The 23,402-nt window shown below is 40.4% G+C and overlaps 1 protein-coding gene across 1 annotated transcript in view; it reads left to right on the forward strand.

The window, feature by feature from the left end:
* The first annotated feature begins 302 nt into the window (after nucleotides 1-302).
* Nucleotides 303-23,402, forward strand: part of ube3c (ubiquitin protein ligase E3C) — a 29,862-nt gene continuing 6,762 nt past the window's right edge. The window contains exons 1-19 of the mRNA XM_085418889.1: nucleotides 303-450; nucleotides 1,007-1,121; nucleotides 1,252-1,305; nucleotides 1,790-1,864; nucleotides 2,329-2,475; nucleotides 2,604-2,719; nucleotides 2,828-2,985; nucleotides 3,535-3,688; nucleotides 4,554-4,774; nucleotides 4,924-5,075; nucleotides 8,266-8,453; nucleotides 11,231-11,317; nucleotides 12,753-12,910; nucleotides 13,195-13,421; nucleotides 16,198-16,302; nucleotides 16,789-16,876; nucleotides 18,582-18,679; nucleotides 19,108-19,240; nucleotides 21,978-22,225. Of these exons, the coding sequence (XP_085275015.1) occupies nucleotides 1,056-1,121; nucleotides 1,252-1,305; nucleotides 1,790-1,864; nucleotides 2,329-2,475; nucleotides 2,604-2,719; nucleotides 2,828-2,985; nucleotides 3,535-3,688; nucleotides 4,554-4,774; nucleotides 4,924-5,075; nucleotides 8,266-8,453; nucleotides 11,231-11,317; nucleotides 12,753-12,910; nucleotides 13,195-13,421; nucleotides 16,198-16,302; nucleotides 16,789-16,876; nucleotides 18,582-18,679; nucleotides 19,108-19,240; nucleotides 21,978-22,225 (2,475 nt within the window). The 5' untranslated portion in view covers nucleotides 303-450; nucleotides 1,007-1,055. The remainder of the gene's footprint in view (nucleotides 451-1,006; nucleotides 1,122-1,251; nucleotides 1,306-1,789; nucleotides 1,865-2,328; nucleotides 2,476-2,603; nucleotides 2,720-2,827; nucleotides 2,986-3,534; nucleotides 3,689-4,553; nucleotides 4,775-4,923; nucleotides 5,076-8,265; nucleotides 8,454-11,230; nucleotides 11,318-12,752; nucleotides 12,911-13,194; nucleotides 13,422-16,197; nucleotides 16,303-16,788; nucleotides 16,877-18,581; nucleotides 18,680-19,107; nucleotides 19,241-21,977; nucleotides 22,226-23,402) is intronic.

Genomic DNA, 23,402 nt, shown 5'->3' on the forward strand with positions numbered 1-23,402 from the left:
TTGTTTATTTTAATTACCTAAAATGGTTAGCTTTAGTTAACTTTAATGACCTTGGTTCATGTTTCCCTTACTTTAGAGGACACTAACCATAATCTAAACATCTATCCCAGACTCATCAGGTTAAAAGTTAATGGTGTTTTTTTCGTGTTTTTTCCCTAAAAAATACACGAAGGTCCTCGCAAAATGACAAATTCAACCCAAACACACACTCATGCTGTAGCCCGAGAACCTTCTCAATGGCTCTAGTAGAAGGGCGGGTCTTAGAGACGGTATTGACAGACATTCTGTCCAATCAGCTGCCTCGCTTTGCAGGAAGCGGATGCAGGCTGCTCTCCGGTGTTGTGTTGATTTCTAGAGAGAGCAGGAAAAGAAGACTTGACGTTTGGAGAAACGTAAACATCCTTCTCAGTGTTGTAGTGTCTGTCTCACTTCTTAGCTCAAAAGTCGAAGGTAAACGATTCATACATTGCTGCTTATTTTTCTCAGATGTGTGTCCTTCAAAAGAAATGATGTCAAAAGGACATGCGGGTAGGGTAGGAAGACACCCCCCCGGAAAGTTAGCCTGCCTCAGCGTTTAGCTGCCCAGCTAGTTAGCTGCATTGCTAACGTCAGCAAAATCATGCTGCTTGCACATACGTTGTCCTTGCTACGAAATGTCACGAATAAATGAGCTTTAATACGGTGTCTCATTGTTGGGGTCGTTTAGAGGAAGCAGGCTTGTTAAAGCCCCTAGCAGCTGCTGAGTCATTAGCTAACCGGCTAAGTTAACCGGTTAGCTAACTATTGTTGCATTCAAACTGAAGGTCTGGCTGAACTTGACCTCCTGTGATGTTGTTCAACTGTTGTCCGCTTTGACTGTTCATAATCGTTTAATTTTGCTACTAAAAATATGGCCTGCAAACGTAGCTTTATAGTGTCGTGGTCGGAGAAACTGTTAGCCGAAGTTAATTGTTTATAAGTTGGCAGTCAAGTCATCACGACTGGTCTGTTTCATTTTCTCTTTCAGAAATTAGAGTAAGCCTTCGAGTCAGTCAGTCCATGGAAAAAATCTAACGATGTTCAGCTTTGAGGGAGATTTCAAGACAAGACCCAAGGTGTCCCTTGGAGGAGCGAGTAAAAAGGTAAGTGGCATCTCAAAACTGGGAATACATCTGCTGCCATTAACAAACCACACATAGCTCTATGCTTAACAGATGTGGTTAAAACGTGTTGTTGTGTTGCATTTTTATAATAATCTTTGTTGCTTTTCAGGAGGAGAAGGCATCACTGTTGCACCGCACTCAAGAAGAGAGACGGAAAAGAGAAGTAATGTCTCTTCTGAAGTCTTTTGTTGGTGCCCTTTAAAATTTTGCAGCTCATATTATTTGCAATTTTGAAAAGTCAGTTCTTTCATTGTTTCACCCAGCTTGGTCTTGCAAAGAAACATGAAATATTAATGAAAAAGGAGTATATTTGTTTGCGTTCATAAATATAAACGTCACATTTCTTTGTGACAGTCAGCATGACGTTGAAACTAGTGTAGTGCTGCAAAGCTTTTTTCTCCTTGATTTCTTTTTCTGTATATCACACTTACATGCTTCAGATTAATATTAAACAAAGGCCCAAGAAAATACAGAATGCAGTTTTTTTTAAAGTAGTTATTTCATTTATTAAGGGAAGAAAGTTATCCAAATCTGTCCATATAGTATGTCAAAAAGCAATTGCCCCCTAAACTTAATAACTGGTTGTGCTACCATTGGCAGCAAGTAGCACAATCAAGCATTTGTAAATTTTGCTTTAATTTGCTCAGGATGAAAGAAGACGACTGAAGAACGCCATTATCATTCAGTCCTATGTACGCGGTTACCAAGACTTGAAAAAACAGGTATGTCTGCAAGCACATTTCATACATTACATAATTCTAGTGACATTGCATGCGATGACATGTGAAACCCTCTAACATACAGCTGGCTAATGAATGACACTGCCTATTTGATGGTGTGGGAAATAGCAAGTTTTTTCGCAACCTTAACTTCGTCCTTGTGATGAGTGTTTTTGGCTTCAAAGATCAGAAATAAACATGTGGCTTTAGGCAAAATTGTGAACTTCTGCATCTCATCAGGAAGTCGGTTGGTCCACAGACAGTTACAGCAATGATATTGTGTTACCTTACTTAAAAGAAGTTGATGCTGCATCTTGTTGTTTCTGTTAAAATGCAAATGTGGTGATCACATTTTCTTTCTTGTTTTGGGAACTGTATTGATTTGTGGTAGCAGCATTTCTGTTTTTGTACCAAGTCTGCTCAAACAGAGTGTTTACAGTGTGTGACCTGTGACTTTCTTTCTCCAGTATGCCATACAGCGGGCAAAGTTTGACGAGCGTGTCAGCCAGACGCAGTCGGGAGGAGCTCAACACGCCCTGGATGGCGTTGGTCTCTGCCTCTTATCAAGACAATTAATATTTTTCTACAGACAGAGTGTGGATGCCCATAGATTGGTGAGAAGACAAAAAAAACCCCGAGCCTTAGGCCCTTTGGTTGTATCAATAGATTTAATAGATGCTAATATATTAAAAAGTTGTGTTTGCCAAAGACCAAAACTGTGTCTACCTGTGTGTTGATAAAGATATGGCTGTGCCAGAACCTGGTGAAGCACAACGGCCAGTTTGTGAAGCTGTTGGTTGGCCCACAGAAGAAGACATGCGTGTTTCAGATCAAGAGGATCTTAGGCTTCTGCTGCAGGTATTGGAAATAAATAATTTTCTTACAGATGCATAAATGCAAAAGCTGATGGGATATCTGTAACAGAAGTTGCCATTATCACTCTTGTCGCTCTCTCCTGTCTTTTAGACTCTTGCAGAGCTGCACGGATGACAGTTTAAATGTTGCAGTTCCCATGCGAATGCTAGAAATCTTTTCTACAGAGAGAACCTATCTTCCCGTTATTCCAGATGCTAATAATGTAGCTTCATTACTCGAGCAGATTTTGCACTACATGGTACAGAAAGGTAAGCTCACTGGCTTAACTTTTATCTCTGTTGTGAGTCTGCGGTCAGGATTTTTTTTTTCTTCTTTTTATAGAAAGAAAAGAAATGTCAGTGACACACAGATTCCTGCAGCATAGGTGCAAATAAACCTGTTGAGACCAAATTATTAAACAATAAGGGGTGTGCAGAGATCTTGAATGTGTGTCAATATAATTTTGTCAGTGTTTTTTATCAGTACAGGGCAGTTCATGTTGTGACTGGTACAGGATTACATTCAAGTCAAGTGTATTTCAAGTACTGACGATTTCCCAGAAGCATGAGTCATTTCAAAAGCACGGTTTAAAGTTAGTCATTGTTGTCTGCACGAAACATTTTTTAGCATTACATCTGAAAAAAATCCTACTTTTTAGCCTGAATGTTAGGTTTAAGGGACTCATTTTTACAACATTTCAGTTACTGCAAACAGGAAGATTTCTTTTTTTAATATGTTTATATTAAATACGTAATTACATTAGCGTTTTCTCAGATAATTATTTTGAGTGTTAATTCTTCTCTCTGTCCTCTCATCAGGATACTACAGGTCGCTGTATATTCTTGTGAATCACAGGCTCCCTTCCAGTCTGGAGTACAGCGACGCTCCCACTATCCCCCTGGCAAGCACACTGTTGGAGCACATCCTCAAACCTCTGCACTTTACCTACTCCTCCTGCACAACAGGCGCAAGGTACAGTGAGCAAAGCAGGAGAACAGGAACATTTGCACAGGATGCGACAAGAAAGACGCCCCTAAAAGATTACCTGCTAGTATTTGTCGTACAATGATGATTGTCTGAAGGACAGTTTTAGAGAAATTAGTGCATGCATCTCCAAAAAAAGAAGACAGCGCTGCTATTTTCACTTTTTGGGAAAGTAAGCTAAAACAATAAGCAGTGGCATTCAAAAAACTTAGTTTGCCCTGTATTGTTTAACTATTTACTGAAGGAATTGTCTCAAAAGTTACACAATTCTGCAGAACGCCCGGCACATACAGTAAACAGTGGAGACGATAGCGGCATAATAGCAGGAACAGAAGGTGTTTGTCTCTGTTGAATTCTTTTAAAATCATCCATTAAGCCAATCAGACAAACTACACCAGTTTTTGTCCCTCTTGTCAATAGTGAAGCAGTAATTGCTTCACAGACCAATTTACAACAAGCCATAAAAGTTTCCCAGACTTGCTTGCTCGCTGGAGTGCAGAATACCAGCCTGTTTGTCTCTTGGTTTGAGACATTCTTAATAACAAACGACGAGAGGACTTCTTTTCTTCTTTGAAGAAAAGCAAGACGGGAGTGAGAGGAACTTGTGTACATACTGGCTCTAACAGCTAATTATCTGACTTGGCTCGCCAGATGTGTGTGACCAGGCTACACAAAGCAGCACTGTTTGGAGAGACAATATTGGAGAAGTCACACAGTAGAAAGAGCAGGGAGATGTTAAATCAACCCATACTTTAGTGAATTTATCGATGAGCAAACAGTATTTTGATATTATTTTTATTTTGTTAGGATTTCACACAGTGTACTAATATCTGCTTTGTCTGTCATGTTACAGGCAGTTTGTATTTGCGGCTTTTACCGAGGAGTTCATCTCTGCTCCGTTTACTGAGCAGATCTTTCACTTCTTTATCCCGGCACTATCAGACTTCCGTCACTCATTCCCTTTCGAGGCTTTCCTGAGCTCCCTTAAGGCCACGATCGACTCCTCTTCAGCAGCACAGAGCCAAGCACCATGGCTGTTTTATTTTGTCCTCTCTGCAGGGGAGAACCGCCTAGGTCAGTGGGAGTTTAGAGCTGAACACACAGGCTCATGCTTGTGCTGTACTTGTTTCTCCTGTACATTCCTCTGTGTGGTAATGAGACTGATTTATAGAGTGGGAGATGGGTTAATGTGCGCGGTAATGATGAATGATGCGCGTTGGCAGGCTCACTATCAGAGGAGGGTCTCCTGTTGTACCTCCGGGCCCTGCAGACGCTGCTGCCGCTGCTGCCAGTGTCAGAAAGCAGCACCAGGCCAGAAGTGAGCAGCGACTCGGAGGATGACGATAACGCTGGCATCCAGCCGCTACCCATGCAGGTAAAATCCCCGCATATATGTCCAAATATCTCAGCGCACAGCATGCCTCGGTGAGGGATGTCAGTGTTGATAAGGCCCCTCTACACATTTCTAGCATTGACACAATTCAGTTAATTTTTACTTTTATTTCTACATTCAAAACATGTGCAAAGCCCCATTTTTTTAATTTTTTTTTTTTTTTTTGTCATGAGTTTTGCTTTGTAGATGTGAAACTGTTCCGCAAGACATTTACCTTTACATAGCATAAACAATATGGCTAACTATAACAAAACAAAAGTTTCTTACAGTCAAAGCAGTTTTGATTTAAGCAAAACTTGAATATCTCAAAAAGGTCATTCTCGTGTCTGTTAACAGTTTTCACTAGAAATGTGACTTAGCCTGTTGGCTGATACCAGCACAAGGTTCATGTTGTACTCAGGTAGGGCTGCTCAATTAATCGAATTTTAATCACGATTACGATCTGGGCTTTCAACGATCATTCAAAATGACTGAGCCGATTATTGGCCCCTCCCTCATTTATCCGCGACACCTTAAAGGCCGGTCCGTGGGGCATAAACCGGTCCGTGGCGCAAAAAAGGGTGGAGACCGCTGATTAAGAGGACCCGAGGGAAGCTCGGAAAGCTAAGCAGAAGTTATTTGGAGAGGAGAGTGACTGCCGCTGGTTGAAAAGAGAGGTAAAAAAAACTTCAGTGGTGTTGCACACTATTTTATATTATTTTTTAAAGTCATTATTCAATACGTTGTCATCGTTAACCCTTTAAAGCCGGTCAGAGCAGCACGCTCCGTTTTGTGTAACAATTTTTAAATCCCTGTAGAACCTGAACAGTGTAAGCTAGCGCAATAATTTGTTTTGCATATGAAACCGGAGGAGTTGTACTTACATCTGATGCCATCAGCTTGTCCTCGGTCACGGTTTCCTTCCACATAAAGCTTTGCAAAAATTGCATAAAAAGCGCTTGCAGGAACAAAAACATAATATTCCAGAAACACGCTTTGTGATCCGATCAGCTGTTCATAACACTTCCCACAGTGAAACGGAGTCAGCAGTGTTGCCAACTCCTCAGTAAGGAAAATCGCTATTGGTTGTCCTAAAAGTCGCTAGAAGTCGCTAAATGACGTCATCGCCAAATTTGCATAATAGGTCATGCTAATCTAATTGTAACCTATGTTGTTGGAGAGAGAAATAACATCGTGGAAGAGACATAAAGTGAGTAAAAAACGTCCTAAATGCATTTAGAATTTATTTAGAACTACAAATTAAATTTCTTTTAGCAATTATTGTTTTTTTTAATGTCACAATTCCAACCCTGCTCCTTTACCCGGGCTTGGACCGGCAAAAGTGACCCGAAATAGGCGCTCTGGTGGAGTTACTTTGTGTGTGTGTGTTTATAAGTAGTTTTAAACCTTGTGATCCACAAAACAGCATAAGAGTAAAAGAAGAACTGACTGCGTCACAGCACCCGCTACTTGTTGAGAGTAAAAGCAATAAGGGCTTTCACGTCTTTTTTTTAGCGGGTCTGAAAACTTGCTAAATATAGCGACAAAGTTGGCAACACTGGAAGTCGCGAACTATCGCATGTGCGCCATTTCCTGCCCGAAACCGGAAGTGACGTCATTTTCGCGGAAATGTAGTTTTTTACTTGTAGGCCTTAATTGCCTATACTGGTGTTTTTATAAGTCATGTTTGACTCTATACTTTTCTGAATAGTTTCTGTGATGCTTAGAACTCGAATTGTACTGCTGGAAATGGTTTATTTTGATGCACCTGCTGTTTTCTTTGCAAATTTGCATCATAGGATTGTTTTTTCGTTTTTCCTGCAGTATATAAAAATTGGTGTATCTCCAAAATAAAACTATGAAGACACTCAAAATAAATTTCCTGTTGTTGTAAACTATTTTTTGCAACTTTTTTTGTATTTCAAGTTTTGAGGGATAAACCTCTTAAATTTCTCCAAGTAGAAATATATGTAAAAAAAAAACCCAAAAACGATTTTCAATTTTTTTGTAGTTTATTGTACTTTTTTGCAATTAATGTAATTACTATGGACTTAATGCATACATATTATTACAATATGGGCTATAACAGTTGTATTGATGTATAGCAACTTGAAATGCTCCCACAAATGGCACTACAACATGTAAAAAAAAAAAAAAAAATAATAATAATATAAGCTCTGGCGGACTTGGTTCTATAGTAGGTCGTAAGGGTTAAATAAATATCGTCAAATAATCGAGATCTCAATTTCAGTGAAAATAATCGTGATTATCATTTTTGCCATAATCGAGCAGCCCTATACTCAGGTAATGTCAGCCTCTCTAATGTAAGCTGTGTGGCAGCGATGGAGAAGCCACACTTTTCATTGTGTGAACAACTGGGAGTTTGTTTCCCAAACTCAGGAATAAAAGGAATTAACAGACTATTCCTTATGTGCTTATGATGCTGAATGAGTTTAAAGTGATAAGTTAACATAAAGGATGACAATCAGCTGAATAACTGAAGGTAAAATGGCATTAAATCACAACATTTGCCAAATTATTTCTTATTAGCTTTGCTATGGCGGTTGTGGTTGGTTTAGTTTGTTTCTGTGTTTTTGTGTTTGAAGCAGGATTACTCATTACTTATCGATGGATTTAGAGTAAATATTTACCACCAGTTGGTGGTTGGCCCACTGTAAACATGATTAACTTACGAAACTGAATAAATGAATATTTGGAAGGATTCTGCACCGCTGTGGCTTAAAACATTTTGCCTCAGACCTTCAAAAATGCGTACATTCAGACACCTCGTCTAGCGATAATAAAGCGATAATATACGATACAATATATTTTATTGTCCTAGTTGGGAAATTCGTTGTGCACTCTTGTGTGGTCACAGAAGATGCTTTCACCAAGAGCCAATAAACATTTCTTTAAAAGAGAAGTAAATAGATAACTGTTATCACAAGCACAAACCAGGCAGATTAGTAGCAACAAACACTCCACAATACTCTCATATGACACCGACAAGTTTAAAAACTGATATTTAAACGCTTGGTTTTATTAACAGTAACCTAAAAATTGCAGATTGCATCTCGAAAATAAACTATAAAAAACTAAAATAACATTTTTTTTTTTTTTTTACCCTCGTACACATACTTCTCAATCACATAATCACAGTCCTTTAAATAACACTCATCTCTTTCTTCACTAGGATGACAGCCGGATTTCAGTTCAGCTGATAACAGAAGAGTGTGTCCACAAACTGGACACCAAACACCAGACTAACGCCCTGCTCAACCTGGTGTGGAGGGATTCAGCCAGCGAGGAGGTCTTCACCATGATGGCGTCCATCTGTCACACGCTGATGGTGCAGCATCGTCTCATGGTGCCAAAAGTCAGGTACAAAGACGCACATTTTTGGGGGGTCTTTCATTCTTCCTGTGTCATGTAATGAAGTTAATGTAAGTAGCCTTACGCCAGGAGGCGTGTCTGAATCAAAAACACAACCTCAAAGTAAATGTAAAAGCTTTTCGTTTTTTAAATGGCATATCATAACACTTTGCACATCTCGACGGGATCAGCCTTGCATCCCAGGAGCCACCTGATTGAGAGGAAAACTGTGTGTTTATGTGTTTCCGCGCTGTAAGCAGTAATGTAAGTAACGATAAAACCAGGCAGGCAGGCAGTTATCAGTGGTCCGCACCCGCTGGCATTTACAACCGGCAGAGGAAGCCGGGATGTCAGGGAGGCTGTCAGTTCTGGATGAGGGCAATTACCCCTTTTCAGGTTGATTGCATTAGGGCCAGGATGTCAGAGGTAGCGTGGGGGTCTAGATGGTGCATTGACTGACAGGAGGTGATCAGGCTGAGCTTCATGGACGGGCAACCAGCTCTAGTTAATTATTATTGAAGCCAGTTGCTGTCAGTTCATTTATATGTGAGGATGCATTTCGGGATCACATTAGCAGCTCTGCTTTACTAGACAGATATTTTGCTATTATTTGAATCCATAACATTCCCCAAATCCTTTCAAGTAATTATATAAACTGGGCATGTGCAGCTGGACTCTAGTGGTCAGCTAGTAATTTTGCATTGTTGTTTACAAGCGGTTGACAAGAATTTAGAAGAATTTCAGCCCTTATTTTTAAATTTATTTATTTATTTTTACAGCTTCCTCTTTCTCTCGGCTTTTACCATAAATCCTGTCCTTCCTCTTCCATCATTATTGGATATCTGTACAAAATAATTAGCTCACTGAGAAAGATTAATCACTGCAGGAGTGGATGGGATAGCTTTACAAGAGGCTAAGGGGAGCAAATTGCATTCTGGTCTTGATTTACGAGTCTTAAAGCAAAAAAAAGAAAGGAAAAAAAAAAAAGAAGCCGGCCAGTCGTGCAGCCAGCCCAGCACACTGCCTTTTTAATAAATATGTAAAATGTCTCATTAAACTGCACTCCACACTTTTTTCTATAGGGTAACTTTAAAAGCAGGACAATCAACTGGGACCAAAATAGATTTTTGATTGATTTGCTAATTATACTTAGCTCAGGTTTGTTCTGGAGACCACGCAGTAATTCACTTTAACTGTTAGGGTTGGATATTTGGTGTAATTTCACTTTGATTGTTTGGTTTCTTCCAGTGTAGCACTCTGCTGCTAACAGGGTCACTCTGATTAAGTGACCTCCATTTACTTTTGAACCGTTACCGCGATCTTTGTGGTGGTGTGATTAAAAAAAAAAAGAAAATGCTGTTGGTTCATGCGGACACAGAAGCCAGCAAAACAAATTTGTCTGTAGGCTGAGGCGCGTTCAAGGCTCACGGTATCAGATCTGACCTGAGCACGGCTGATGTTTCGGGGGTTTGTTGTTTGTTTGTTTTTTCTGCTGAACTGAGATTCTTTCATTAGTGCAAAATGAAATGATCCAGACATTATTCATCAACCTGCTTTTTACACACACACTCACACATATGTACACACAACCCCTTCTGATGTCTTGACTTTGTTTATTAGTGGTTCATTCCATGATTGAAATGGGGGTTTGGGTTCTCTCAGGCTGTAAATCAGCATGTCAGCTGGCATTTAGTGTTTTGTTTCCCATTTCAATCAAACACCCACATCACTTGTTATGGGCCCACAGCACTGCTCCTTGCTTCCCTCCAGTGTCTTGTTGCACTGACAGATGGCCTGTGATCAACACAAACCACTTTTCAAGCCATATTGAGGTTTGTCTGCTCCTAATGTTAATCTCCATTTTGGCAGATTGGATGGTGGAAAGGGAATTTGAACATTGATACTAGATGAGACTATCTAGCAGACATGGAATTGCCCCTTTCCCACTCAACCAACTTTTATGTTTTTCCTCTGCTGACCTTTATTCCTCTGTGTTACTGTGAACACATGATGCTGCCCTGTTAACGGCAATCATCCTCATACAGTAGGTGTCAGTAGACAGAGGCCTATTATATGCAGGGCTACTTCATGTTGCTTTTCAGCTTACTTACCACATTATTGTCACCTGTTCTTATCCTCCGTGTGAAAAGCCATGCAATTTAGGAGCATACACAAAAAAAACACACACTTGAACAAAGAGCGCCTTCACACCTTGGTGCCACAGCCCGTTGAGTGCAGAGAGACTAAAGCAAAGTATGTGGGCCTTCCTCTGCGTTATCATGTAATTCACTGTGAGTGTGGAAGCATGCCAGTACTGCAGGGTCACAGCGAGGACCAGGTTTCCCCTCCTCCTACGTCCTGCATTGTCTTGTCGCCCCGTCCCCTGGTCATTAAGTTAAATGGGGCTCCAGCAGGAAGCCAGAGGGCTGTTTATGGGCACCCTCACCACCAACTAGTTTACTAATGGAAGGTGCCTCACCTAAATAAAGCTTAATGGCTAATTTAATCTCCTTTTGCCCCTCGCAAGGTATGAAAGGACAGAAAGAAAAAATACTAAGAAAATTGTGTGAGGGAAATATTGGTTAACAGTGTCTTTTTCTGGGTGTTCCCTGATTAACGGGACAAAGTTGACAATCTCAGCAGGGTAAACAGGTTGGCCAAGGGTAAATGTATTGTTCTTCACACTGATTGTGCCATTTGATTGAAATATCTCACTCAAGTCTTTTCAGTTCCATTTAATATACTTAAATATTTCTGTTTTATGTGCTTGTCTTTGTTCTCTGCAGACTTCTGTACAGCTTGGCTTTCAATGCACGCTTCCTGAGACATCTCTGGCACCTCATCACCTCCATGACAACCAAGATGATCACTGGGTGAGCTACTCTAACATTGACTATACGATTTTTATCTTTTGAAGCATTGTTATAGATATGCAGTGAATCCAGAAAGTATTCACAGTGCTTCATTTGTTGCACAGTTTGTCATGTTACAGTTTTACTCCAAGATGGATTCAGATACATTCAGATAGATCTGGAACATTTCTGCAGCATTGAAGGTCCCAATGAGAACAATGGCCTCCATCATCTGTAGATGGAAAAAGTCCACTAGGACTCTCAATAGAGTTGGTAACCCGGCCAATCTGAGAGATTATAGTAGAAGGGATTTAGATAAAGACGTGACCAAGAACTGCGATGGTCACTCCGGCAGAGCATCAGCATTGCTCTTTTGGAAAGAGGAGAATTTCATTGTCCTTCCAGAAGGACAGCCACTTCTCCCACACTCCACCAATCAGGCCTGTATGATAGAGTGGCCAAACAGAAACCACTCCTCAATGAAAAGGCAGCTGAAGGAATCTCAGACCATGAAAACTAAATTCTCTGGTCTGATGAAACAAAGATTGAACTCTTTGGCCTGAATGCCCAGTGTCATATCTGGAGGAAACCAGATATTCCTCATCAGCTGTACAAGACCATCCCTACAGTGAAGCATGGTGGTGACCGCATCATGCTGTGTGGATGATTTTTCAGTAGCATAAATGAGAAGACTAGTCAGGGTCGATAGAAAGATGAATGCGGCAATGTACGGTGACATCTTTGATGATGGCCTGCACTGAAGTGCTCTGGATCTCGAACTAGGACAACGACCCTAAGCACACAACCAAGATAACAAATATATGTAAATATTATTATGGGGTATTTTGTGTAGAATTTTGAGGTGAGAAATTAATTTAATCCATTTTGCAGTATGAGTGTAATTTGATAAAGTGTGGAACAAGCGCTGTGAATACTTTCCAGACGCACCACGTTTGTATCGTAGATGGTATAGAAGATGGGCATTTGGATGAAAGGGGAACACACAAACATCCATACAGTAAGAGATGAAAAAATACCAGAATATCACCCACCAAAACCTCAAAGAAGCAGACTTTTTGGACAGTCTTTACCACACTACAAGCCATAAGATTAGTCCGATATTAAAAATGCTCCAGAACAGGCAAACAGCACACGCACAGTAAAGATGTCCAGTTTAATGACTTGAACTAGTGGATGAGGCCTAGCAGACACCAACCGGCTCCACCTGCCATTCAGTGTGATTCAGTTAACCAGAAGCAATCTGTAAATATGTTTTTTAATGCTGTAAAGTTGAGCTTTTAACATGGGACTTTTGCAGTAGGCCTCAGTTGGCCAGTAGACAAACTGCAGGTTTTTAAGCTCCCATTAGCTTGTATCCATGTGCAGTATATTTCTGCCTGCTCACACAACCTTATACTTATTTTTTCAAATGTTTATGTGTCTGTGTTTCCTTTAGGTCTATGGTGCCACTCTTACAGCTGATCTCCCGAGGGTCTCCCATGTCCTTTGAGGACTCCAACCGCATCATTCCTGTCTTCTATCTCTTCAGCTCTCTCTTCAGCCACTCTCTTATCTCCGTGCATGACAGCGAGTTTTTTGGACATGCAATGGAAGGTAATAGACATAAACATCTGTTTAACTTGATATAATGGCGTATCTATGGTTCTCTGGTAGTCCTCTAGGTGCCCTGTTTTATATCTACGTTACATATTTTATTTGACAAATATTTTGTACAGAGGTCGTTGGACAGGCGAATGTACGACAGATTGGGATACATATCCATCCCATATCGCTCATTTCCTGCTTGTAACACAATAGTATATCGCTGTTGTCCTTTGTTTTTAGCAGTCACAGGTGGTGCAGATCGATATCTGTAAATGTATTTTCCCTCTCAACAGGTCAGACGCAGTCCTCCATGATGCCCTTCACGCTGTTAGAGCTTGTGACTTTGTCTCGCTGTCTGAGAGATGCATGTCTGGGTATCATCAAGCTGGCCTACCCTAAGACCAAAGCAGAGCACAGAGAGGAGTACATGGCTGCCTTCCGTAGTGTGGGGGTGAAGACGAACACCGAGGTTCAGCAGCATATCCAGGCCGAACAGAAGCGCTGGGTGCAACTCTTCAAGGTAAGATGTGTAGTCCTATATATATATTATAGCATTTTTGTTTGTCTGTTTTGTATTTCTCATTATGTCCAGGTAAAATTATTATCTTCTTCATTTTCAGAGCATAAAAACGTATGACATTGAGGGTTTTGCCAAACACAAAGTGCACATTCAAAAAAAAGCTAAGAGTTAAATTGATGGAAAACAAAAGTGTATCAAGTAATGGGAAAAAATATCAGAGTTTCTAAAAAGCAGAACTTTCAAACTTTGCAGTTCCTACAGTTCTCTAAGTGCATCATGGGAAATAAAGTCAGAAACCTGCTTTCTCACTGTGTGGCAAAGCCAGTAATTTGAAAACTGAAGTTTTGAGCAGTAAAATGTCAGAAAAAGCCCCACAGTCTCATTGTTGCGAAAATATTTTTCCTTTAACCTGCTTACACGTGTGTTTAACCCTAAAACATGAGGCAGGAAGTGAGCGCACAATGTATCTCAGTGGATATACCAGCGAGAGAAATTTAGCTAGTGTTTTAAGATGAAGTTTTTCTTTATATTGAGTAGAAAATTTTAAATTTAGCATAAAATTGGAAACTTTTGAATCTTTTCTGGCCTCAGGTGTGGGCATATTTTCTGTCATCGATAAGAAAAATCCAGAGCAGTCATGTGCAAGTAGGAGTTAAGATCACAAAGCACAATAAGGATTCGTGCAGTATCTCAGTAATTAGCTTTCAGTGCACACATGTATTTAGTGAGCATTACATATTCTTCATGAGTCTTTCCTATGATCATGCTAAATCTGTTTTATTGAAGTCTGTTCATCAGCATGTTAACCGTGAAGCATGGCACATTAGCGATGGGCCTAATTGTTGTGTAGTCCCTCTGTGCGTTGAGGCAAGATTGGCCTAATGCTTGTCCATACCAGTGGAAGTTAAGCATGTAAGCATGAACAGGCAAAGATGAGACGGAGCACCAGAGAGGTCATACGCTGATTATTTACCCAGAGGAAATGAGGCAGAAAACATCCTCAACTTAATCCTAGTCTCGATTCCACATCTTCCTTCCACTTCTCCTCTTTGCTTTTCTCCACGAGAAACTGTGTTTAAGCAACTTTGTTCTTGGCCCTTAGACAAAGGATTTAAAAGTGAACGCTTGTGTTCTCTGAAAGGTGGTGAATACGTGAAGCGCATGTCTGGGATTTTCATAAAAGATCAGCTCAAAGGCCTCTTGTCAGCTAAAACGACTCATTAAAGAAGTGGGGAGCAGGGGAAATGCATTTTCCAAATTGAACGTTGGGATTTACAGTCGGTTTAACGCTGCTGACCCCTAACACGCTGATGTTTGGTTCGTGTCATCAGCTGTCCCTCCCCATCTTTTATCACCTCCATTGTCGAGCTATCTATTTAATTGAAAGAAGTTAATTGAATGAAAATGATCAACTAAGCTTGTATTAATATTGCTAATGGAACTTTCTTCTTGGCTATGTTTGGAGAACGATGTCACGCCGGAGTTTGGGAAAGGCCCATTAAGGTTTGCACTTAACCCGATGGGCTAATTAAGGAATGCTTATTCATTCCCAGAGTCAGGGGGTAGGTCTGCTCCAAACCCATCGTCACGTGCCTCTTACAGCTTTTTGCACTTGCCATTATTGCGGGCTCTGGTTGCCTCCCGGTGATTGGCCAAGATTGATTGTTGCTCTATGTAAATGACATGCTTTAGAAATGAACATGTCGATTGGAATAATCTAGCTGAGGTACTATACGGAAATTGACTGGCTGCGAGCGTTACATCTTCATGCAAAGACGTGCATGTGATTGTTCAGTAGGTGTCTAACTCGGACTTGCCATAGCAACAGGGGAGCCTCTTATTAACATTTGAGTCATTAGCAGACTGAAAAAGCTCTAAAGCCTTTCCAGACATGGGATATGTAACATTTTAGGCCTCATTAGTTTGCTAAAGTGAGGGCATGCTGTCATTCAGACATAGGTCACTTTGTATGTTCACAGAGATAGACTCGCAACGGTTTCCAAATGTGCAAAAGACTTGTTGCATAAGTGAAATGTAAAGGCACCATTTAGTTAAGTTATTTTCTACTCTGTCTGCTGCAGCGAGAGATAACGGGCCACGCCCCTCTCGCACTGGCTCAGAGAATCACAAATGATGGCACCAGAATCAAAAGTCTGAATTTATTGGAAATTAGCAACTGAGTAGGGATATGTTATTGCTGTTTAGGTTCAAAGAGGAAAAAATGCTGTTGCAACTTTTACTGAAAGAGGCCCCGTTGAAACATGAAACATTCACATGGCGTCAGAATAATTCAGGTTAATGATACAAGTCTCAATCCTTTAAAGCATTATGCATTCGGACAAAGGTTCAGTAATATCAGTGTAACCAAATGGAAATATCATTGCAACCCTTCGCCCTTCTGCTACAGCTCTGTGATCCAGTGCTGCTCGGCCTTTTGCTTCCTCTGTCCGATGGCTGATGTCAGCAGACCTCGCCAGTAATTAACAGGGCTGGACGTTGAGGGATGGCGCAGGTCGTTTTTCTTTTATACTCCCCATAAATGGCGCACTAATGGCTAAATTCTCAAATTGCTTTTTCTTTTTCCTCCAAGAGGAGGCACCTCATCCTACTGAACAGCCTATACGTGAAAGAAAAAAACAGCTGCTCTCCTCTGAAAATAGACTTTAGCCGCGGTTTTTAAGAATTCTTGTAGGGATGCTGATGTCAGACTTAAAGATGTTAATGTGGTATGTGTATGGATGTGTGTGTGTGTCTTTGTGTTTGATTTCCACTTTAGGTCATCACTAACTTGGTGAAGATGGTGAAAGCTCGTGACATCCGCCGACCCTTCTGTCCGGCAGGTCACTGGCTCTCGGAGGAGGTCAACATCCGGGCCGATAAGGTATTTACCTGTCATCACAGCTGTTTGGTTCATTGTTACATTGCGTGTTCTGCATTGGTTTAATTTTAATAGACAGAATTATAAAATGAATTTACCCTCTTAAGGGTAAAATGATCATCACAACACATTTTATCCCTTCTAACAAGGTGAAGACATGTTTAGAGCAAGTGAGAGGAGTTTCATAAACTTCAGCTTATTTTCTTTTCTTTTTTCGTTGCACAGAAGAGCATAATTTCAAGAGGTGGTAACAGAGTCAGCATATTCTACTGTTTGTAGCTGAAAAGTTAATGAAAATTATTCTAAATTAAAAAAAAAAAAAAAATAGTTATGTGTACACCACTGCTGTAAAAGTAAGAAAAACTTTACAAAGACTTCTTATTTTAAAGATGTTTTGGGCTTGTAAAGTCACCTGTAACCCTTATTCTGGCTCGAAGGCACAGGCAGGAGCTTCAGGTTCATCATTATCTTCCTCTCTTTTCTCTCCAGGTCACCCAGCTGTACGTCCCATCTGCAAGACACGTATGGAGAACACGGAGGATGGGCCGCATTGGGCCACTTCAGTCTACACTGGATGGTACTGTAATTTCTGCTGTTAGGTGGTTTTTTTTCCCCTTATAAAAAGATGGGTGTCAAATTGAGCCCCTTTACCTTTTTCTATGTCATCTAATTGACCTTCATATTTATCCTGCTCTGAAATCGCAGAATAGTTGATGTTTATTTGTCATCAACTGGAATGACTAGACTCTTAAGCCTATTATCATCAGCGCTGTTTAATGTACACCACACAGCTACTCCTTTGGCATTTGGCAAAGTTTAGAAGCACATAATGTTTGTGTCAGCTTGATAAGTAGTCCAAGAAATCACAGTAATTGCTGTCCAAAGTCACCTTCTCTGTGTTTGCTTTTCATATATTATGGAATTGTGCATTGATAATGTATCTGATAAGAGAAGTTTGAGTGTAAAATCATGTTTGTGTAAAGGAAGTGTTATTGCTGATAGCCAGTAGATTCTTCCTCAATGAGTGAGATAAAGAGATAGAAGTACATTTCCAGTACCATAATGTTTCATTCACAGGCCTCCCAGGGATGTGAAAAGAAGCTGCAGAAAAGTCATTAACCTTCCCCATTCCTACCAAGATATATTAACCACATTTTCTCTTCATTGACTCAATTAGGCACTCAGGAAAATACACTGACGTCGACACGGGGCTTCATCAGGCTCACTTTGGGTTTCTGTGAAGTACGGTGTGAAAACAAGCTGATAAAAATGTGTGTATGATCTACCCAGTGCCACTCAGAGGCCGTGTGGGATAAATTCAATTAGCGTGAAAGTACCTGATGAAGTCAGCCACATCTGGTCCACGTGTTTGTCTGGCCTTTTCTCATTTCCTTAAATGGACAGCCCCATGGCTGATGAATGAGCAATGTATTGACCACTCAGAGGCCATATTTCTCCTCAAAGATGGAAACCTGATGGGAAAATGCAGATCAGATTGACTAATTGGGCAGAATAATTGAGCTGCAGTGGACACGGAGGAGGGTGAAGAGCGGTTTAGCTATTGTAGCGTTTTTTTTCTTCTGTGGGCTAAACAGTCTAAATGCCAAGTTTAATACAAAACAAACAGCAGCCTAATGGATAAAGCCCAGCAGGTGGATGGACAGGTCACAGCTGGGTTAATTAAAAGGCTGTAGGGTGGAAAGGGTATTTAATGGTTGGCCTGTGGACCGATTGAAGTTTTAATCGTAATGCTTAACAGTGAGGAGCGATTATGTTAGATGAGTGTTACAGAGTGATGTTGGAGAGTGTGCTTCCAGCTCAAAAACCACTTGGCTGTTAAATTACAAATATTGTGTATTAATGAACAATTATATTGCACATACTGAGGGTTAAATTCATCGGCGTAACTTTGTGCTGAACATTGGGGGGGTCAAGATCTGTGTCTAAATAAATAAATAAATAAATCCCCAGATGAATAAACATGCAACTATTTTGCTGGTATTTATGCAAGATAATTCATAATTTTATTGGGGGGATTATATTGGTTGGGTCATAACCCCCCTGGGAATTACGCCCCTGGTTAAATCTGAGACTCATGAAGTTACTTTTTTATTTTTAATAAAAGCACAAAGTATTTAGATCATGAGTTTTTTTTACTGTGATTTGGACAAAAATCACTAAATAACTATATTGTATAAAAACAAGAAGAAAATGACTGATTCCCTGCATTAAAGCAATCGCTAAAATATCGAACACTGTGGGTTTGTTTTTTGTTTTTTTAGTTGGTTTAGAGCCTCCACAGCTGTCTGTGTCCGAGGAAAGACATCTGGCCATCCTCACCGAGCTCCCATTTGTGGTGCCCTTCGAGGAGCGAGTGAAGGTACTGCACCGCTGCTCCATACTCAGCTGCACCATAAGGCTTTGAGTGTTGTATTATAGTGATTGCCTTTATATAGTATACATATAATGCTATTAAATTTGCTGGTTATTTTGAGAATATTAAAGCTTGCCAGTAAGTATTTAACACTGTGGTAACAACTCGAGTGCAGCGCTTTACGTCTTTGTAGCTACATTCATATTTTTTTATTGATTGGAGGTAAAAGTAGAGAAGCAAAAATCCATTTGTTTCAGTTATCCAGTTACATATTTGGATTTTACCCATCATTGGTTAGCAGCGCTTTGCTTTTAGGAATTGTTCGTGTTTGTATGTTCAAAATCTAAAGCTCAAAATAATTCGCAGGATTAAACATTTTATAACTCCCAGGATTTGTCACTGACCCTGTCACCGGGTTCATGTCTGTCTTGTAGATCTTCCAGAGGTTAATCTTCGCCGACAAGCGAGATGTGCAGGGGGACGGCCCGTTCCCTGACGGCATCAATGTCACCATCAGGCGCAACTACATATATGAGGACGCCTACGACAAACTCTCTCCAGAAAACGGTACTGCATGCGCGTTACAGTTTCAATAAAAGAAAACTGTAATACGTGCATTATTTTGTGGGTAAACGATGTGAAGCGAGTACATCATAGCACATTACACCATAGAAAACGTGCAGCTGCGTCATTCCGAGCACAAGAAATGAGGCGGCATTCTGTAGTAAATGCCGATAATGTTCCCGAAACTCTTGTTATGCTCCATTAAAATCTTAATATCAAGGATCAAGGTTTTGGTTAGCAGCAAAGATGAAGGTTGGCTCTCCTCCTGTGCAGAGTATTGAATTTCAGTAAAGCTGTAATTGTGGTCGCGATTATTATAATGGAGCGCATAAAAGCGGAATCAATTATTTTAAGTCACCTCTTTTGTGTTTGAATTTGAAAGGGTGCTCGAGAGGGAGCAATCTGATTAAAAAGAGTAGTAAGAGACCTGGGCTAAAGACATGATCTATATCATTCATGTGTGTATATACGTTATAGCTGTCTTGATTTATTGCCATACATTAATTATTCTGAAAGATGACCTTTTACAGAATTTGATTATAATATTTTGCAGGTCAAGAAAGTGCTTTAGTGCAAAATATGTTTGTTGGATTAAAACGCACAGCACTTCAGACTTGTGGGAATATATACACCTAATGTCCACTTCATTAGGTACACCTTGCTTGTATTGGGTTGCCTTCAGAAATGCTTTAATTCTTTGTGGCACTGATTCAAAAAGATGCTGGAAACATTCCTCTGAGATTTTGGTCCATGTTGACTTGTTTCTATATCACACAGTGGCTGTAGATTTGTCGGCTTCATATCCACGATACTAAACCCATGCAAATTGTAGCCTCAGTTTCTCTTTCTTAGTGGACAGAAAACAGCTGCAGTGGCACCTGGTGTGATCTTCTGCTGCTGGAGCCCACCTACTGCAAATTTCAGTGTGTTGTGTGTTCAGAGATGCTCTTCTTCTACCGTGGCTGTAATGAGTGGTTATTTGTGTCTGCCTTAAGCAGCATGACCATTCTCCTTTGAACTTTGACCTCATCAAGGCATTTTCATGCAGACAATTACTGCTCACTGGATATTGTCTCTTTTTTGGATCATTCTCTTTAAAATCTACAGATGACTGTGTGTGGAAAATCCCAGCAGATCAGCAGTTTTTAAAATACTCAGAAAAGCCCGTCTGGCACCAGCCACCATGCTAAAAATTACTTAAATTATCTTTCCTCCTCATTCTGACGATCAGTTTGAACATCAGCTGGTTGTCTCGACCATGCCTATACGCCTAAACATATTGATTTGCTGCCTTGTGATTGGCTGATTACATATTTGGATTAATGAGCAGTTTCCCTAACAGTGGGTGGCAAGTGTATACATTAATACTGTTTTTACATTTTCTGATGGTAAATAAGTTCAACCCTCTAAAGGAACCTTTTAATATTTAATAGATCGATAATAATAACAAGTCAAAATAATTGCAATTTTATTAATTATTTAAAAAAGGAACCAGTCAGCTCGATAAAATGTTCAAGTTTTAGTTTTAATATAAAGGTGACATCAAAATGGAACAGGAATATTTCCTGTCGGCTGCACTGAATATGAAATAATTTAGTCACTGTGTAAATGGTTTCACAGGGTTACTCAGAAGGTCAATGAGGGCAAAAGTTAGGAAGAAGGTAGAGGAAGTTATGTAAGTGAATGTTTGCAAACCTCCACTAATGTGATTCTGTCAAAATGGCCTAAAAATCTGGACTTTGATCTTAACTTTTACAAGTTGTTGGGCCTCTCCGCTCATTTCTTCTCCTTTGCTGTGAGGCATAGATTACTTTGATGTGTTAATCACTGTTTTTTTTATATGCATTTAATTGTTTCTATTCACAACAGTTTATATTTTTACTTGCAAAACTGATTTCCTGCTTAGAACAAAATAAAACTACATAAATATAGGGGTATTTTAAACAATGGGGGTCATCCAGCTGATTACCAGGAAGGGCATGTTTGGTAAACACAGTCACATTTCATTTGTTAGCTCATAAAAGCACTTAGAAAATAAGTCAGCAAGGTTTGTTTAATCGGGGGGAAAAAATCAGACAACAGATGATTTTAAGCTTTAAAAAACATATGAAAGTGTATTTTTTATGATTAGAAATACTGAATGCAGTGTACACGTGATGTAAAAAGCAGCACGTTGTGACTGCTGATCCACAGGGCTGCCAAAGAGTTACAAGAAACTCAGTCTCCTAACTTCCAAGAGTAACCAAGGTCAAACCGAACTTTAAAGTAATGATGCAAGAGTTCAGTTTTGTCCTGAATTATAACAATCTCACTCCACTTATATCACAGGAAATGGTTTGTTTCCTTATATGCATTTAAGCTAAAACTATTGTTTTAAAGCTAGCAGCTAGCTTTGTTGTGAAAACCTCCGTTTATATGCTGTTCTCTCAATTTCATGGCAGGAAATAGGTTTGTGATCATAAAAACTGACAACATGACCATTAACTGTTAGACTGAAGATACTGGCAGTGTGTCTCAATTAATTTCCCTGCTGGAAATTACTATAAAAAGTAATGTGAAGTGAAGAATAAAAAATCTCTGAGATCTTCAGGAGGCTGTTGGTGACATTTATGGAGGGAAAATAAATTCAGTTTACTGTGACCATGAATGTTATCAGAGAGTGTCTTTAATATTTATTCTTGTTGTACCTTGATGAAATCTTCCTGATGTCCCGTGTCTTTTTTTCTTTCTTTTTTTTAAGAACCGGACCTAAAGAAGAGGATCAGAGTGCACCTGCTGAACGCTCACGGTCTGGATGAGGCGGGAATCGACGGAGGTGGGATCTTTCGCGAGTTCCTCAATGAGCTCCTCAAATCGGGCTTCAACCCCAACCAGGGCTTCTTCAAGACGACCAACGAGGGCCTGCTGTACCCCAGCCCCGCTGCAGAGATGCTGGTGGGAGACTCGTTCACCAGACACTACTACTTCTTAGGCAGGATCCTCGGAAAGGTGAGCCTCCAAAGTAAAACACTAAGAAATATTAACCTATATAATGGAGGAGTTTGTCAAGAACTTAAATCTGGCACTTGCGTGGGCTTTATTTTCATTGATGAGCAGTTTGCGTAATCTGTTGATAGCATTGTTTTTCTGCCCCTTTCCTTGCCTGATGGCACTATTTATTAGAGCCTAATGTTTCTAAATCATCCTTAATGCATGTGGTGGTGATTGTTTATCAAGATGCCTCCTTCAGGGGTGTGCGTTGTTGGGAGGGGGGGGGGGGTACCATCTCAGTCTGGAGAAGAATTACCTCATGACAAGCGGTCGCCTCTCAATTAGATCTTCCATTAGCCGATGATTCCTACCTCTTGTTTGTGTAGTGATCACATTTGGTTGGCACTAAATCAGCAGCTCGTCAGAGACAGGACATAAATAAGCGTTCAAAGCATGTGGTAATAGCATTTTGATCTCTTTTACAGTCAGGAACATCCAGGTCTCTTCTCTCTTGCTCGGCCCTGGGTGGTCCAGTCCACTTATCAGAGCTCTGAGCCCCCCCCTCCTCTCCTCTCCTTTCTTCTTCTTCTCTGCATTCTGTGGAAGTGAGACATGATCAATCAGCAGTTACAAGCTCCCCACCCCTACGTCTTGCAACATTGTGCTCCCCAGAGCTAATGGTTCAGGCAATTAGGCGGTGGGAAATTAATTTGAATTTGACTTTCAATTAACCTTACCTTAAGTTCCTCTTTCTCCATAAAAATGGACGTTTGAGTGCCCACTTGAGAGGTGTATTGATATTTGTTTAGTGCCGTTATTGCCTGGATAAAAGGCAACCGTTTATATAGATTGGGATTGCATCACCGCTGCTGCAGTGTGCACAGTTCACGGCGCGGCTCAAAGGACACAGGAGATTAATATTGTTAATTAATGTCCGAGGCGTGCCATTGTTGTGGAGGTGATGTATTACAGGCAGGAGTGGCTTGTCTGGGGGTACTCACTGAAAGTGGATTGAACATCAGAATAGAGGCCGGCCATCATCCTTCTTCCTCACTTGTCCACCCAGCTGACAAGCTGAAAGATTTAAGCCACAAATGGGAAAACATGAAAACAGGTTACTTTGCTGCTGCGGTGGCATCGCTTCAACCTAAAGATTAAAAAGTTGCGTTTAATCTAGATGGGAGCATGCGTTTGT

Source organism: Rhamphochromis longiceps, linkage group LG9 (assembly GCF_057381845.1).
Source record: "Rhamphochromis longiceps isolate RC_006_pf linkage group LG9, R_longiceps_female_GT1.1, whole genome shotgun sequence".
Taxonomy (NCBI): domain Eukaryota; kingdom Metazoa; phylum Chordata; class Actinopteri; order Cichliformes; family Cichlidae; genus Rhamphochromis; species Rhamphochromis longiceps.